The following is a 19,248-nucleotide window of genomic DNA, read 5'->3' on the forward strand; positions in this document are numbered from 1 at the left end:
AAAAGGTTGGAGCGTGTATCACCCCTTGCAGTTCTACAACACCTTGTCCGACTTCCTGCACCCGTGCAGTGGGCTAACTTAGGACCGGTCCCACTGAAAAGGCACATACTGACACCCGATTATTTTTCTGACGTTTGGTATCTGTACTCATCGAATAACATAAACCAATGAAAGTAAAATTGACAAACACCCTCTGTGTCATTAGATTTATTTTGTGAGTAAAATTAGCTGTTTTTACCATGATTTGTGAACGGATTCAAAAGTCAAGAAAGATCCGTACTGAAATGGCACAGCTATTATTGACTATGAAAAAACCCAACACAAATGTATTTAGTTTTTTAAGATCAAATATATTTGCAGTGGTTGAACTAATGTGTATGAAATTAAGCATGTTGATAAGGGTCGAAATACCTGCAGACTCAATGCCATTTGACAAAGTGTGATCATTTCCAAAAATATAGGAGAATGCTCATGACTTTGGATGAGATTGTTGGAAAATGAATTTCTGCATACTGAGAAACTGTGGTATTATCTATGGATCATTGCCTTCTAAAGAAAGTGACATTTTACATTACAAATGATATCGACGTGGAGTACATGTATGTTCCATCTGCCTTTGGTTTTCTTGTTTTGCTGTTTTACTTAAAGTGAATTTTCTTTTTGTTTCCGCAGCTAACGATACAATTGAGAGCACATCTGCTCCCACTGCCGCTACAGTTCTTCGCACCACAGCTGGACATGTATCACCTTCTGCTGGAAGGACTACAGCAGAATTGTATACATCTCGACCAGTTGGTACTACTGTGCATGTTGAAGAGCCTGGCACATTTACATCCAGTTTTCTGACGTCTACCAGTGGACCCACGCCTAGATTCACCACACAGCTAGTTGTAGACACTAACACAGCTTCCAAATTAACCTCAACAGCCCAAAACTTCCAGACACCAACGCCGACTTCATCAACGCAGCCAAATGGTGCGACTGAACCATCATCACAACCAATCGTAACATTTTCATCGGAAACTGCACCGAAAGAATCGCAATTTACAGCAAATGACCCAAACAATATCCGGACCACACCATCAACACATGTTAAGGAAACTTCTCCTCCTAGTCAAAGCAGCACCACATCAAACCCTGTTGTGTCTGCGACAACACTAGAAGGTAAATGTGGCAGTGCGTGTAAGTTGTGTAGGTGACTGAGGATATGTATTACTGTGTACAGCTAATCTCAGAAACTGACAGTACTTACTGGGTAAAAAGAGAGACACTGGAAGTTATAATTGCACAAACTAAATTATTACTGCTATTTAACACGCCTTAACTAGACTACTTTAGGTCTGGGCGGTGAACTCTGCTCCCTTTGTGGAGTTTGCAGGGTTTTCCGCGGAGCACACGCAGGTCTAAAAAACTCCATTCTGCGTATTTGGGTAGTGGAGCAGAGTTTTTTCTTTGCTTGCGCTCGCCAACGTCAAGTGAGGAAAATCCACCTCACAGTCAGGTTTATCAACTAGGTTGGTTGATGATGGTTGGAACATCTCGCTTTGAAAAACATTTATTTCGCGTTGAGAAAGCTGCTGCTCGGGTAGAAAATGTACTAGAGTGGAAAAAAAAGATGCAGCGCCATCTTGCGCTAGGCATTGTGCCGGTCGCGCTGGTTTTCCAGCACGGAACAAACACCCGGCGCTGAAAATTGACGCAAACAGCATGACTAAACGCACTCTGCCGCTTGCAGAATTCCACATAGCGTAACAGAGTTTTGTGGTCACAGCGGCACTCTGAGAACTCCGCCCAGACCTAGACTACATCCTATGAATGAAATTCACTAATTTGAATAATTCATCAAGGCAGCGAATACTGAGATGTAATACCAGTTGTGAAGACACTGCTCTTAGGTCGCAGTTCCACTCATTTCAGTCATATTTCTGTCGTACCATTTCCTAATAATTTTCAAAACACAAATGTGATGCAAAGCAATCGACAAACCTTCTTCAGGTTTGTCTTTGTGATGAAAAGTGATGTAGTTAAGAGGGGATATAGGGGAAATAAATTAAATAGAATAAAAGAAGTTGGTAAACAGGTGTAAGGCTGGAGACAGCTAAGGTAGTATGTCAGATGCATGGAGGTCTGTATACAGTCAAACAAGTTAGCTCTAGGATGGTGTCTTTATGTGCCATTGAACTAGTATCTAGAATCATTAGTCACCCTATGGTGTTCTTGTTAACAAGGGAGGTACACGGAGCATTAGAATAGAGTTTGGTTAAGTTTTTCTGAGGTCGTTCCCAGCAAGGGAATGTTGACCGTTTGTTGTGAAGTAGGTTGGAGTCAATCCTGGATAAATGGTGCGTCTCCATGGTCTCATATGAAAGGGGCATGCTTGTCCAAGCACATATTTCAAGTGGTCTAAGCAAATTATTATTCAAGTAATTACTGAAAAGTAATGTGTTTGAAATGCTTTCAACACATCCCTGAGAGCACAAATTATGGCCAGTTTGCTTCGAAGGAGCCGACCCTTTATTTTTATTGATCTTTTAACTGGCTTAATGCATGCGTGTTGCTGTACCAGAGAATCCCGTATTCATTTTAGGGCTGGGGCAACATTTAGGGTAGGGACCGATAGATATGAATTTTTAAAGAATAAACCTTTCTAGTGCTTTAAAACCAATAGCACCACTTTGGGACATCTAGTCGCTTATGACCAGGACAAAGTCAAAGTTTGAGTCCAACCGCAGTGGAGCCCTGGGCGGGTACACTAAGCAGGAGGCCTTGGTCAAAATGTTACCTTCGCTGTTCCAAACTGTTCTGGAAGATTTTCTCTCGACGGTGATTGGGCCTCTCCAGCAGGCCGGCTTTGCAGCGACTTTGTCTGCTTGGTCGCGCGGGAGTCCCCGGTCAACTCCTGGAAGTCTTGAGCTCTGGAGCTTTCAGCGGGATGAAACTCAGACCCAGGTCGCAATGCAAGGTAGTCTGCTTTACTCTTGATGTCGGGTCGGTCACCTTTTTCACAAAAGTTCTCAAGACGTCAGGAAGTGCTTCCTGAAGTTCCTTTTGGGGTTAAAAGTGTCCACAAATTATATCCAAGGTTCCAGAGTCTCTGAGTTGCTCCCCAGAAGTTGGGACTACAGTTCTCACAATGCACCTGGCCAAATCCTTCAAACTCCAGCTGATGGCGGTCAACAGGGTTCTTCTTGCTGGAGATGATGCAGGTGAAGCTCCTTTAACCTGTCATTTTCAGGGAGTCAACTTCTTCTCTTTTTGAAGCAAGGCAAAGTCCTTAGGGCTGTAGTTCCTTAGTGTACAGCAGGCACAGTCATTCATAGAGCAGTCCTCTTGGTACAGGCTAGGGTTCCAGCAGGCTAGTCCTTCTTCTTCTTGTAGTTTCTGGCAACAGTTCCAAGTTGCTATGTAACTCTCACTTATTTATCCAATGATTTGGGGTGGCAAGTAGGGGGTCACCCCTGTTCAATAGGGTGCAGGGTGCCACCCAAAGGCATGACAGCTGTCCCACAAAGCACTGCATTTTAAAATAAAAAGAGAATCTTTCTTCTTGGTATGAAGACCTGGCTAAACCAACCTACTGGTCAATCAATCAATCAATCAATCAATCAATCAATCAATCAATCAATCAATCAATCAATCAATCAATCAATCAATCAGGGATTTATAAAGCGTGCTACTCACCCGTGAGGGTCTCAAGGTGCTGAGGGGGGGGGGGGGGTGCAGCTCCGGATCAGTTGAAGAGCCAGGTTTTGAGGCTCTTCCTGAAGGTGTGCAGAGTAGGGGAGCGTCTGATGTTGACTGGGAGCTCGTTCCAGGTCGCGGAGGTTCCTTTTGGGTACGTGGAAGGGGACTCTTTCGTTGAGGTATTTGGGTCTGATGTTGTGAAGGGATTTGTAGGCGTGGGTGAGTAACTTGAAGGCTACTCTCTTCTCGATGGGGAGCCAGTGGAGGTCTCGTAGGTGCTGGGTCATGTGCTTTTGTTGTGGGGTTTCAAGGACGAGTCTTGCTGCGGGGTTTTGGATGGTTTGCAACTTGTGTAGCAGGGTTTTGTCGATTCCGGCGTAGAGGGCGTTGCTGTAGTCCAGTCTGCTGGTTATGAGTGCATGGGTGACGGTCTTTCTGCATTCGGGGGGATCCACTTGAAGGTCTTGCGGAGGATGCAGAGGGAGTTGAAGCAGGTGGAGGTGACGGCGTTGATCTAGCAGGTCAGGGTGAGGGAGGAGTATAGAACGATGCAGAGGTTCCGGGCGTGGTCCATTGGGGTGTGTGGGTTTCCAAGGGCAGGGAGCCACCAGTATCTGTCCCACCCGGTGGGAGAGGGTCCAAGGACGAGGCCCTCTGTCTTCTCTGAGTTCAATTTTAGGCGGCTGTCCCTCATCCAGGCTGCGACTTCTTTCATTCCTTCTTGGAAGCTGAGTCTGGTGTCTTCGGAGAGGGTGAGCTGGGTGTCGTCTGCGTAAGATACTATGCGGAGCCCATGCTGTCTGACGATTATGGCGAGGGGGGCCATGTAGATGTTGAAGAGTGTGGGCTTAAGCGAGTATCCTTGGGGTACTCCACAGTTGATCTCTGTTGGTTCAGAGAGGAAGGGAGGGAGTCTGATCCTTTGGGTTCTGCCGGAGAGAAAGAAGCGGATCCAGTCGAGGGCGGTACCCCGTATACCGGTGTCATGGAGTCTGGTTGCGAGAGTGCGGTGAGAGATGGTGTTGAATGCTGCAGAGAAGTCTAGTAGGATGAGGGCCGCAGTGTGACCCTGGTCGAGTAGCATTCGGTTGTCGTCGGTGGAGTCGAGGAGGGCGGTCTCAGTGCTCTGGTTGCTGCGAAATCCGGACTGCTGGGAGGTGTCGAGGATGGGGTTCTCTTCGATGAAGGTTGTCAGGTGAGCTTTGATGAATCTCTCAGTTACTTTGGCTGCAAAGGGAAGGAGAGAGATGGGCCGGTAGTTTTTCAGGTCTGTCAGGTCGGCCAAGGGTTTCTTGAGGAGGGACTTGACCTCTGCCCACTTCCATTCATCGGGGAAGATGCCCAATTCGAGGGAGGCATTGATGGTCTGGCCTAGCTCAGGTGCTGAGGTGGCAGCAGCTCTGTGGTAGATGTGCAGAGGGCAGGGGTCTTTGGGGGCTCCCTAATGGGTGTTCTTCATGGTCGTGGTGGTGTCTTCAGTGGTGTCAGGTTTCCAAGTGATAAAGGTCGGCTGGTTGTCGGTGGTCGAGAGGTGTGTGGTGTCCCGAGTCTGTTCACTAAAGTTCTCATGGAGGGCCTTGATCTTCAGGTGGAAGGAGCTGAGCTTGTTGCAGGGGTCCTGAGATGGTGTGACATCCTTGGCTTCACTGGGGGGTCTGGTGAACTACTGTATGATGTTGAATAGTTCTTTTGCGTAACTTGCGTTGGTGTGGATATTGATAAAGGTCCGCTTGGTTGCTCGTATGCGCTGGTGGTATTCGTTCATGGCGTTCTAGTAGTTTTTCTGATCTTTAGTGGTTTTCCTGTTCCGGCAGAGTTTCTCGAGGCGTCTGCAGGAGCGCCTGGCTTCTTGGATGTTGGTGGTGAAACAGGCGGCCTTCAGGGAGCGTTGTTTGACAGGGTGGCGGAGGGGTGCAAGCTTGTCAGCGCAGTCGGTGTTCCAGCAGTGTAGTTCTTTGTCTGCGGAGTTAGCGTCGGTCGTGGCAGAGGGGGGGTCATGAAGGAGGGTGGTGTTGAGGAGTACCTCTGTGATCTTGCTCCAGGTCCTATGTGGCGGGTCGGGTTTGGGTGCGGTGGTAGTGTTGAAGGTGAAGTGTATGCAGTGGTGGTCTGTCCAGAGGGGCTGCGTGATGTGGTTGAAGTGGATGTTAGTCCCTCCTGTGATGATTGGGTCAAGGGTGTGTCCGGCTCTGTGGGTGGGGATGGCGACGAGCTGCTTCAGTCCGAGGTTGTCGAGGTTGTCGAGGAGGGTGGTGGAGTTGGGGTCGCAGTGATTGTCAAGGTGGAAGTTCAGATCTCCAATGAGAATGTAGTCCGTGGAGGTGATGGCGTGGGGTGCGACGAGGATGGCAATGGTGGTGGCGAAAGGGGCACATGGTCCGGGGAGTCTGTAGACGAGGGTCCAGCGCAGCATGTTTCTGGGGCTTGTTTGGATCTGGAAGTGGAGATGCTCTGTGTTGGAGAGGGGGTCGCTCTTGTGAGCGATGGCGAGTCCTCCTTCTGGGCGGTTGGGGCGGTCCTTTCTTTGGTTCTTTTACCTGTCGGGGATGGCGGTGGCGATGTCGGGGGCGGAGATGGCGTTGGTCCAGGTTTCCGTGAAGAAGACGACGTCTAGCGAGAGGGTGTCGGGCAGGTCCCAGATCTCCGTGGTGTGCCTGTGGAGGGAGCGCACGTTGAGGAGGACGCACGTCAGGGCTTTGGTGGTGCGGGAGTCTGGCCTGGGTTCAGCCGTCGTGGGATGGCTGTTGATGCTGAAGGATTGTTGGCAGTGTAGGCAGGAGAATTGGCCGTGGGTGGTGTTAGGCGTTGATCTATGGCAGTTGTTGTCTCTTCCGGGGTTGAGTGCCAGGAGGGCAGCTGAGTCATACCTGTGGATGGAAGGGGACCAGGGTCCCTGGCGCTGGCCGTGGTCGGGTCGCTGGATGGGCGCAGATGGGCTTGCCTTTGGCGCCTGCGGCGTGGCCTCTCAGCAGCTGCCATTAAGTAGGGGAGGGAAAGGGCAGCTGGGAGGCAGGAGAGCAGTGAGAAGGAGAGCACAAAGGAGGCGGAAAACAGGCACGTGGGGGATAGAAAAGTAGGAGAAAAGGCACAGAGACAGATGCGGGCACAGCAGAGACAGCACTACAATGTGCCACAGAGACAGATACGGGCACAGCAGAGACAACACAACAATGGGGCACAGAGACAGATACAGGCACAGCAGAGACGGCACAACAATGGGGCACAGAGACAGATACTGGCACAGGAGAGACAGAACGATAAAGAGGCACAGGGACAGAACAAGACTACAGAGGGCAGCAGACCTGAGCGGTGGCACTTAGGAGCGGACCTGCGGGGGGAGAGCAGGTCCCTGACCAGGAGGTGTGCCTCATTTCCCATAACACTCTCTCCCAGACCTTCTGCAAATTCCATTCCTATGGGTCCCATCTGGCTGGGTGGTACAGGAGAAGGGGGTAGGCCTGGGTTGTATTTTTACTGTCCTGCTCTCTTTGAAGATCAGTTTGATTACGCAGCTCCCTACCTGACCTATTCTCTGCAGGTAGAGATATCCCACCACCAGAAAACCTCTGTCTCTCTACAGGTCACTTATCACATCATCAAAGCAGTTTGGCTCAGCCTGACAAGATAGGCCAATTAGGAGAGGCTGCTTGAAGGCTGGAGTTTGGCTCACAGGAAAGAAACTTTCATAACTTATTTTCGGTACTAGTTATGACAAATTCAACGGTGGCAAGCTGTTGGATTTATAATTCCCAATCGTTTAAGCCTTTGAAATATTATTCTAGCTTACTCCTATCAATAGTTACATTTCTTTAAAGTATTCCCATGTTAGCCTATGTAGCTAAAAGGCTACAATGGGGAAAAAACGAAATTAAACGGGCATGTAAAATATATTATAAAATGTCCCTGCTTATTTTTACAGGCCACCCTACCCTAGGGGTACCTAGGGTTGACCATAGGGGTGGCTTTAAAAAAAATGTGTTTATTAAGTTTCCAGGCGTTTAGAGGTGGCTTATATGTAAAAATAGGGTAGTTTAATACTTTGGAGTTACCTTTGAATCCAAAGTCAAATTTGCATGTAATTTCAATTTAAAAGCCGCTTGCAAAGCAGGGCTGACTTTAAAATCATAGCAGGCAACACAGAAGTGCACACTTAAGTGCCTCAAAGCTGCTGGGCCTCTTAATCTGTATGCCCTGCCATATACTAGGGACTTACAGGTAGGTTGTCAATGCCATATGTAATTACACCCAATTACCATATACCTATTTAATCAGAGCACTGGCCTTTGGCCTGGTTAGCAGAGCACAGGGCACAGTTTGAGCCAGTTACCGCCAGTATCAGTCAAACAATGGGGGTGATCAGGTCAAAAAAGATGACTTTCTAAAATCCACACACCCCTTAACTTCGAACATACTGTGGCGGCAGTATTCAAGGTTAACTGTTAAGAATGTTAGCAGGTCACTTAGGGGTCCCAGACAACATTTTTTTTCTCAAGGGAGTTTGGCATAAAATGTTTGAAGGACACATACTACATAAACGCATGTGTTGTCTTCTTCTCTGTTATGTGGGTAAGTCATTGCTTAGTCCATTTGTTATGCCAGCTGCAATGTCAGCATATGGTTAGGTGGTGAAGAGCTGTAGCTGCCTGGTCCCTAACTTTCACAAGTCTCAATTTTTTGCCAACATACACACAAACCGATCACATTTTTATCTAGCAATGGTTTAGCCTAGTACTGCCCCAAACACTGCTACATGTATTCCTCAATACAACACTTGCCACAGCAATGCTCTGTTCATAAATACGATCACTCAAGGGAGCATTAGTAATTCGGCAATTTTCCAGCTCTGATTCTATTCCAATCTTGAAACATTTTATAATTGAAAGCTAATTATCACAGGTTTATTTGATAGGAAACATTTGTCAGATATATTGCGAGATCTTTTTCATGCTCTTTCAAAATCACCTTATAGAGCTAACAGTGACTTTAAAAAACAATTAAAGATACATAGAAAATGTACATAACAACAGACAATAATCACCAGGAGACATTATTGATGAACTGTTGCTATTGTATAGAACTGCTACACCCTTTAGGTACCTTAGCATTAGCAGACTGTTAATGCAAGTTTACTAGGTAGGATGCAAGGGGAGAGTTACTGTGATTTATTCTGGTGCACTTGAGGATATTTCATATTCACATCACCGTTCTGGGGCACGTTGAACTTTACCTTATGTACAAGAGTGTCTTGTATATGACAAAGCATACAGTAGAGCATGAGACATGGTTACAATACAAAAAAGTAGTGTAAGAAATTGTCACACCTTGCAGGTAGGGAAGAAAATCATAAAGAGTCCGATAAAGGTGATCAAGTTAAGAAGTCGAGGTAGACAAAATGACAGAAACATTAAAAAAAAACATTTATATGTAGAGCATCCTTTGTTGATTTTTGGAGAGTTATTAGTTTACATGTTCCTTTGCGGCCATGACAACTCTTTCTCACAAAGGTCCCGATTCCGATGCGGTTAAGAAAGCATTCCCACCTAGGGCCCGATTACGATCGGTTAGGAAGGCCTCCTAACGGCATTTGCTCCTTCCAGATCGGATCAGAAACGTGTCTTCCCAACCGAGGGCCAGATTACGATGCGGTTAGGAACATAGGCTCCCATAGAAGTCAACGGGAATCCAACCAAACCGTATCTGGAAGCATCCGGATGCATCATACTCAGTCGATCAGACTCTCCCGATCCAAGTCGGTCGAAAACCATTTCCAAACTGATTCGATCGGGAAGATTTCCTAACCGCATCAGAAGCCGGCCCAAAGTTTTGACAGCGTTTTGAGCCTAAATAATTTACAGGGTCATCATTAGGAGGGGCATCACGTCAGCAGGGGGGTGAAGGGTGGAACACACCCCAATGTTTTATTTCAGTCGGATAACATGCACAGCTGTCTGGCTGGTCGTGTCAGCTTATCTGTTGCATATTTTCCTGGAGACAAAGTAGGGTGTTGTGGCAGGGCCCCGTCTTAGGCCTTTTCACAGCATTAAAAACACATAATGTCCACTGGCAGGGCCCTGTCACTGTGACCCGGTGCGAGGCATTAGAGTCAACTTTCAATGCAGTGACCATGATTCATACGGCTGGGCCTGCATTCTGCTACAAGGAGACGGAAGTCAGAAAGGCTGATTCCTGTCTGCGTCTCATTTAATAAGTTCAAAACTGATATGTTCGGTTTAGTCATTCCTACATAGAGACAGCATTCATTTGGGTATCTGCCTCCCATAGGCCCCTGCTGCTTTCAAGCAGTTTGAGTCTGCCTGAGGGTGCATGGGTACAGGAAGGACACTATTTTTCTGCTCCCACAGATAAAGTATGACCACCAATGTAGGCTAAAAAATGTGTACGTTAGTGTGTGCACTTGAGGGTGTGTGCATGCGTGAGCACATCAGTGTGTGTGTGTGTGTATGCATGTGAGCGTAGTGCACAAGTGTATCCAAGAGTATGGACACATGAGCGTATGTACATGTGTCTGGTGGCTTAGTGGACTAATGCACCCACTGTAGGGGCCTGTGTTTGGCCTCATGGTCACAGGTTCAAAATCCTGGCAGGTCCTCTCAGGCTTTCATCCTGCTGAGGTCGATAAAATGAGTGCGAAAAACAATAAACATCTGATATTCAGTGCAAAGATACCCTTCTGGGTGAATGTGTGCTTTACAACTACACATGAATGAATGTGCACATAAATGTAGGTGAGTCTGTGAGTGCAGTCATTTTACCTCGTCGTGACAGATTTGAAGCTAGGTAAGTCTACTCTTCTCAGCCTTTCATCATTCTGAGGTCGATAAAATGAATACCATTGAGCTGAGTAACAGTAAACATATGTTGTTCTATGCTAACATACCAAATAGGTGAGCATGCTCTTTCATTAACACATATTTTATGTGTGCATGTGAGTAGTGGTGGCTTCTCTGCTAAGGCAGAGGAGCGTCGACCCACTGCTATTAGAGCAGTGAAATAGGGAAAAATAAAATGATAATAACTGAACGTTATTATAATTTTATTTTTGGTTGCTGCGGTGCTGGGTTAGGGCGAGGTGCGGCTGGTGTCTCAGGGAGTAGGAGTTGGCTATGCACGCTAAGGGCGCATGACTGTTTGGCCGGCTGCTTTGGACAGCCAAGCAGTCATGCGCACTTTGCACATTCCCCACCAGGCTGTAATGGACAGCCTTGTAGGGAATATGCATGGGTTTCCTGTCCTGACCTGAGGGCCGATCCACGGCGCTCAGACCAATCACAGAGCTGCATTGCTTCCTGCAGCTTCTTCCGGACTGGAGTCAGGAAGAGCAGAAAAATGGATAAGAGATGTGGCCGGCGCAAAGGTAAGTGAGTTTGTTTTAATATTTTCAAACCCCCGTTGTCCCCTGCCTCACCATCGCCATTCCCTACTAGCCGCCACGGCATGTGAGTGTGTGTGTACACGAGTGCTGTGTCTGTATGTATATTCAAAAGTATATGTGTTGGTTTGTGTCACAATGGCTGAAGCAGCACCCAGCATTTCAAATCGAGTGCTTTGGCAAAAGCATTAGTTTTACTGTTACAAATAGCTAGATAAATGGCTTCTCCAGGACTGGTTTTGTGTGCATTGGAAGAATACCTGTGTGTATGTCATATTTAGGAGGTGCGAAATTAACATAATTTGCTTCTGCACAATTACGTGATATTTTGTAGAAATCATGCACAAGGTAAACCCACCATTTTGTGCTAAATTTTAGCACAAAATACGTCCCTTTGTTAATTTTTGAAATAAGAACACATTTTGCGCTAATAAATAGTTTTTAAAAAAAACCTGAAACACTGTCATAGGTTTGCCTTACTGTGTGGTCTAACATAGGTTTCCCCAATGAGTAGCTCTACTGGTAGCTCTCCAGCTACCTATATGTACCTCTCCTGTATGCAGCATGCTAATTAGAAACTTTGTTGAATTAATAGATACATATCAACATTAAAAATCCTGTATTTGAGACATAAATGTCCATATTTTCAGAATCTATAAGCTGATGTTTGGAGAAAAATGGTTTAATTTCTAAAATATATTTAAAACTGATGTCTGAGTGATAAATCATGCAGCGTTGGAGAGAAGTATTACTAATATTACCTTAGTGACAGAGGCATTACAACAATGGCTGTCATGTATTAACCTTTTAGAGCCATTCCGAATTGATAAAGCATTGTTTACTTTCAGCAGTAACCCCTATGCGATGTATCAAGGTGATCATGGCTGGCAATCTTGCATGGGGTGGACATTAATGTAATCTTGTCTGATGTGCTCACTATTGCAACAATAATGATATCAGTAGCTCGGGATGATTTTAATTGAACAAAAGTAGCTCTTATTACAGAAAAGGTTGGAGCGTGTATCACCCCATGCAGTTCTACAACACCTTGTCCGACTTCCTGCACCTGTGCAGTGGGCAAACTTAGGACCGGTCCCACTGAAAAGGCACATACTGACACCCGATTATTTTTCTAACGTTTGGTATCTGTACTCATCGAATAGCATAAACCAATGAAAGTAAAATTGACAAACACCCTCTGTGTCATTAGATTTATTTTGTGAGTAAAATTAGCTGTTTTTACCATGATTGGTGAACGGATTCAAATGTCAAGAAAGATCCGTACTGAAATGGCACAGCTATTATTGACTATGAAAAAACCCAACACAAATTTATTTAGTTTTTTAAGACCAAATATATTTGCAGTGGTTGAACTAATGTGTATGAAATTAAACATGTTGATAAGGGTCGAAATACCTGCAGACTCAATGCCATTTGACAAAGTGTGATCATTTCCAAAAATATAGGAGAATGCTCATGACTTTGTATGAGAAAGTTGGAAAATACACGAAAAATGCATTTCTGCATACTGAGAAACTGTGGTATTATCTATGGATCATTGCCTTCTAAGAAAGTGACATTTTACAGTACAAATGATTGTAATATAGCCAGCAGTCTAGTAGCTGGGGAGGGCGGAGCCAGAGGGTCAGGGCAAGAGGAGGAGTTACGAGGGTATAGGGCAGTTAGTGAAGGGACCAGATAGGGACAAGAGGTTAGTGAATAAAGCTCCTGGTAAACCATTAAAAGTGTTTGTGCTTCTTTGTAGCGCGATGCTACAACTGGCGACGAGGATGGGATAAACAAGCCCACGCCATTATAGAGCCCAGGAGTGTGGTGAGGAATCGGACCTGCCTGAAGTGATCGATCACCTTGCAGTGTGATCCACGCTGGACGCGTGTCATCCGAATACCACCGGTGAATACAGGAGTCGGGAGCCCACCCCGACCCTGCCTCGTGTCCCAGAGCCAAGAAAAGGTGCCTCGACGTTGGAGACGCTGTCTCTAGAAGCCTGCCAGCAAGCGCCGTTGAGCGCGGTAAAACGGGAGCTGAAAATCGTTGTTGCCGGCTCATCTCACGCCCGATGCGTGAGTTTTGGCATGCTCGGCGCGACAGAAAAGCGGGAAGCTGCAGACGAAGGCGGGAGCCCACCCCGACCTCACCTGAGTGGTCGCTGCGAGGGAGGAGCAGAATTTGAGGTGTGCCACCTGCCACAGATGCCCGCTGGTGAGTCCAGAATGATGAGGGCTGAATGAGTTACGAGAAGAAGCCTCGTGTGTCTGCAGTGACGGCGGCCATCTTGGAGTCAGGCAGGCTCTCGAGACAGATCCCTTGATTTTCGGAGAGCGGCCATCTTGGAGTCAGGCACACAGGAGCCTAAACAAGCATTGGCGAGAGCAAGTAAGCAAGCATTGGCTAATGCAACAAACAAGCATTGGCAAGAGGACATAAACAAGCATTGGCAAGTGGAAAATAAGTAAGCATTGATGAGAGCAAGCAAGCATTGGCAAGTACAAACAAGCAAGCAGTGATATGAAGACATAAACAAGCATTGGCAAGTGGAAAATAAACAAGCATTGACGAGAGCAAGCAAGCATTAGCAAGTGCAACAAACAAGCATTGATATGAAGAAATAAACAAGCATTGGCAAGAGGAAAATAAACAAGCAGTGACAAGAGCCAGCAAGCATTGGCAAGCACAAACAAGTAAGCATCGATAAGGAGACATCGGCGAGAGCCCATCAAGAAACAAGACTCATAGAGGGAGCGGAAAGAGGACGACGACGCGATGGCAACCTCACCACAACGGATGCCCATGGTTGCGGGAGGATCACACCTGCGAGCTCCGGAATGTCTGACCGTGACCCCTGGAGGGAGCATGGGCCCCAAGTGGCAAGAATGGTTGGAGGACTTTGAAGACTATATTGAGGGATCCAAGGTGACGGAAGACAAAGAAAAGTTAATTGCTCTCCGCAACCTCGCAGGCCGAGAAATAAGCAAAATAATAAAGGATCTTCCGCCTGCTGAAACAGGGACATATGACAAAGTACATGACGCACTGAGCAAAAAATTCCTTCACAAAAGAAATGTAGATTATGAGCGCCACACATTCCATCAAGCACGCCAAGGAAAGGAGGAGGCGATGGGTGCATTCATCACTAGGCTGCGACGGCTGTCGAGATACTGCGAGTTCGAAACGTTCTCGCCTGACGCTGCCATCAAATCGCAAATTATAACAGGTTGTCACTCAGAGACACTTAGGCGGCGGTTACTGAGGAAACCCCATGAGTTAGAAGAGATTGAAGACATGACCCGCATATATGATCAAGCGGAGGAACACGCTGCCACCATTGAAACAGGTCACAACATCAGCCATGAGCAAGCGCACCGCTTGCAAGAATGCCCGAGTGGCAGAAGGAAATATTCGTCAGAGAACAACTGGAGGCATAGCACGTCGTCTCACCAACGGCGTCCGGAGGATGGGAGAAGGGAGCTCAGGCGAAGAGATTGGAAGACAGAAAGGACGAAGCGATGTTACCGGTGTGGCCGTGACTACCCCCATGTGGACACCTGTCCGGCCATGGGCCAACGGTGCAGGAAATGTGGGCGGTCCAATCACTTCGAGGCAATGTGTGGGGACTACCACCGACACAGGCGGAGTGAACCGACGAGGTCGTCCCGCTCAGACACTCGGAAACATCACGTACGAGCTGTTCAAGGAGAACTTGTGCGGTCCTCAGGCTCATCACATTCCAGCCGGGAATCATGCAGGTCACGTTGGGGACGCCGATCCCCATCGTGGGACTCGAGATCATCTTCCTCCAAAGACTCGACCTACACGGTGGAACACTTGAACCTGATTGCGGACCCTGAGCAACTGAAGAAGTATCCACGCCTAGATATTAGAGTGGGGAATCACGACACCAAATTCATATGGGATAGCGGAGCCTCGCTGAACTATATTCCAAGTACGGAATATGAGAAAATGGTCCCGAAGCCCTCACTAACTTTCGCACCGGTCCGTGTTTTCACGTGGATGTCCAAAACACCACTCCCCTGTCTGGGTAAATTCCACACAATCCTCACCCGTGATGGCATCACCATACCGGCAGTCATACACGTCATCAAAGGGCCGGAAGCCGACTGCCTACTTAGCCTCCCCACTGCGGAGCGTCTTCATCTGGTGGAAGTCTTATTCACAGTCAATGACAGTAAGAACTGTGCTAGCAAGCCTCCCAAATCACCTCCCAAACCGGGGAAGGCGGAGAACACGACTGACTACATGTCCCGCCACCCTCTGCCGTCGTCAGGATCCAAACAATTGATTGATGGGAAGTACATGGACGCCATTCAGGAAGTCACCGCCAAAGACACCATCTTGAAAGATTGCCACCCCTGTCAGTCGACTAGCAAAAGCGATCCACCGGCACCACTACAAATGACCACCCTACCCAGTGGAGCGTGGCAAGAAGTTACCCTAGACTTCCATGGACCGCTGCAGTCTGGAACATATGTGGTCGTCATCATTGACGAATATTCACAATTTCCCATTGCACAAATAACATCATCTACAAGTGCTTCCTGCACCCTCAAGGTGCTATACGAGATATTTGCAACATGGGGTATTCCCAAGGAAGTCAAAACTGACAATGGGTCGCCATTCAATGGTCACGAGTTCAGTGCTTTCGCGAAATACATGGACTTTGAGCACCGAACAGTTTCACCACTCTGGCCACAAGCGAATGGCCCCATGGAAAGGTTTGTGACTACACTCAAAACGACATTGCAGCAAGTCACTGCAGGGAGGGGAGAACTGCAAGCAGCTCTGAACGAAGCTCTCAGAGCCTACAGAACAACTCCCCACTCAACCACCGGACAATGTCCTGCGACCCTCATGCTAGGGCGGACAGTGGGAAATCGGTTCCTGAGAAGGGAAGGTGCTCTGCAAGCGGTATCGCCAAATCACATGCACCAGGAAATAGCTGGGCCTGACAAGCCTGACAAGGATAGACTGAAACCGTATGCCAAGGCCAAGAGGAGGGCGAGGTCTCCATCCTTGCATGAATGTGATCATGTCTGTGCGAGCCAGGAGCAGCAGGGAAAAACTAATCCCCAAGTCCGTGACGAGCCATTAGCAACTATTCAGCACAAAGACACGATGCTGACGGCGGAATCCGAACGATGCAGAATCCCCTGGAACATATCTCACGTCAAGAGGTATCTGCGAGACACAAAAGGACCTGAGGTGAGTCTGACTGACACTTCAGCACCTGAAGAACCTGATCCTAGTGATACGGGGGGCAGAGGTCAGCAGAGTGAGTCCGTGCCGAGCGTGTCCACTGGGAACACATCGTTGCGGACACGTCGCGATATCCAGCCACCCAAGAGACTCATCGAAGAGATGGACTAGAGCACTGTTGCTCTGTTATTTTATGAAGAAAAGGGGAGATGTAATAGAGCCAGCAGTCTAGTAGCTGGGGAGGGCGGAGCCAGAGGGTCAGGGGAAGAGGAGGAGTTACGAGGGGATAGGGAAGTTAGTGAAGGGACCAGATAGGGACAAGAGGTTAGTGAATAAAGCTCCTGGTAAACCATTAAAAGTGTTTGTGCTTCTTTGTAGCGCGATGCTACAATGATATTGACGTGGAGTACATGTATGTTCCATCTGCCTTTGGTTTTCTTGTTTTGCTGTTTTACTTTAAAGTGAATTTTCTTTTTGTTTCCGCAGCTAACGATACAATTGAGAGCACATCTGCTCCCACTGCCGCTACAGTTCTGCGCACCACAGCTGCACATGTATCTCCTTCTGCTGGAAGGACTACAGCAGAATTGTGTACATCTCGACCAGTTGGTACTACTATGCATGTTGAAGAGCCTGGCACTTTTACATCCAGTTTTCTGACGTCTACCAGTGGACCCACGCCTAGATTAACCACACAGCTAGTTGTGGACACTAACACAACTTCCAAATTAACCTCAACAGCCCAAAACTTCCAGACACCAACGCCGACTTCATCAACGCAGCCAAATGGTGCGACTGAACCATCATCACAACCAATCGTAGCATTTTCATCGGAAACTGCACCGAAAGAATCGCAATTTACAGCAAATGACCCAAGCAATATCCTGACCACACCATCAACACATGTTAAGGAAACTTCTCCTCCTAGTCAAACGAGCACCACATCAAACCCTGTTGTGTCTGCGACAACACTAGAAGGTAAATCTGACAATGCGTGTACGTTGTGTAGGTGACTGAGGATAAGTATTACTGTGTACAGCTAATCTTAGTAACTGACAGTACTTACTGGGTAAAAAAGAGAGACACTGGAAGTTATAATTGCACAAATTAAATTATTACTGCTATTTAACACGCCTTAACTAGACTACATTAGGCCTGGGAGGTGAACTCTGCTCCCTTTGAGGAGTTTGCAGGGTTTTCCGCGGAGCTCACACAGTTCCAAAAAACTCCATTCTGCGTATTTGGGTAGCAGAGCAGAGTTTTTTCCTCGCTTGCGCTCGCCAACGTCAAGTGAGGAAAATCCACCTCACGGCAGGCAGTCAGGTTTATCAACGCGGGTTGTTGACGATGGTTAGAACATCTCGCTTTGAAAAACATTTAGTTCGCGTTGAGAAAGCTGCTGCTCGGGTAGAAAATTTACTAGAGTGGCAAAAAAAGATGCAGCGCCATCTTGCGCTAGGCATTGTGCCGGTCGCGCTGGTTTTCCAGCACAGAATAAACACCCGGCGCTGAAAATCGATGCAAACAGCATGACCAAACGCACACTGCCGCTTGCAGAATTCCACGTAGTGTAACAGAGTTTTTTGGTCACAGTGGAACTCTGCGAACTCCGCCCAGACCTAGACTTCATCCTATGTATGAAATTCACTAATTTGAATAATTCATCAAGGCAGTGAATACTGAGATGTAATACCAGTTTTAAAGACACTGCTCTTAAGTTGCTGTTGCACTCATTTCAGTCATATTTCTGTGGTACCATTTCCGAATGATTTTCAAAACATAAATGTGATGCAAAGCAACCGACAAACCTTCTTCAGGTTTGTCTCTGTTATTAAAAGTGATGTAGTTAAGAAGGGATATAGGGGAAATAAATGAAATAAAATAAAAGAAGTTGGTAAACAGGTGTGAGGCTGGAGACAGCTAAGGTAGTATGTCAGATGCATGGAGGTCTATATTAACCCCGGGCGTAGCACTACGCTTCGCCCACGTAGTGTACGTAGCGCTGCCTGCTTCGCACTTTCCGAAGTAGGCGAAGCAGGGCAGCGCTACGCACACGCCGAGGGCGAAGCGTAGCTGCTTGCCACCCGCCACCCACCTCCCGCCTGCCCTCCTTTTAATAATATAAGCATTGAAAAATAAATTAAAGTAAGTCGACTTACCCGTAAGCGCGGCGTCTCCGGGGCTCCCTCTTTCTGCTTCTGATTTCTTCTGGCAAATGCGCATGCGCGGACACCCGCGCATGCGCATTTCTCGCGAGAAATGCGCATGCGCGGGCGTCTGCGCATGCGCATTTGCCAGAAGAAATCAGAAACAGAAAGAGGGAGCCCCGGAGACGCCGCGCTTACGGGTAAGTCGACTTACTTTAATTTATTTTTCATTGCTTATATTATTTAAAAGAAGGGCGGGCGGGAGGTGGGTGGCACGTAGTGGGGCTACGCGAAGCGCGTAGTGTGCGTAGATTTGGGCACACTACGTGCTGCTTCACGTAGCCCCACTACGCCCACTACGCCCACCCTTAGTCTATATACAGTCAAATAAGTTAGCTCTTGGATGGTGTCTTTATGTGCCATTGAGCTAGTAGCTAGAATCATTAGTAACCCTACGGTGTTCTTGTTAACAAGGGAGGTACACGGAGTATTAGAATAGAGTTTGGTTAAGTTTTTCTGAGGTTGTTCCCAGCAAGGGAATGTTGACTGTTTTTGTGAAGTAGGTTGGAGTCAATCCTGGATAAATGGTGCGTCTCCATGGTCTCATATGAAAGGGGTATGCTTGTCCAAGCACATATTTCAAGTGGTCTGAGCAAATTATTATTCAAGTAATTTCTGAAAAGTAAAGTGTTTGAAATGCTTTCAACACATCCCTGAGAGCACAAATTGTGGCCAGTTTGCTTCGAAGGAGCCGACCCTTTATTTTTATTGATCTTTTAACTGGCTTAATGC

The 19,248-nt window shown here is 47.1% G+C and overlaps 1 protein-coding gene across 1 annotated transcript in view; it reads left to right on the plus strand.

Annotated features, from left to right (window-relative positions):
* Positions 1-19,248, plus strand: part of ADGRG4 (adhesion G protein-coupled receptor G4) — a 1,724,535-nt gene that overhangs the window by 421,198 nt on the left and 1,284,089 nt on the right. Inside the window, exons 5-6 of the mRNA XM_085607949.1 lie at positions 673-1,164; positions 16,796-17,287. Of these exons, the coding sequence (XP_085464075.1) occupies positions 673-1,164; positions 16,796-17,287 (984 nt within the window). The remainder of the gene's footprint in view (positions 1-672; positions 1,165-16,795; positions 17,288-19,248) is intronic.

Source organism: Triturus cristatus, chromosome 5_2 (assembly GCF_964204655.1).
Source record: "Triturus cristatus chromosome 5_2, aTriCri1.1, whole genome shotgun sequence".
NCBI lineage: Eukaryota > Metazoa > Chordata > Amphibia > Caudata > Salamandridae > Triturus > Triturus cristatus.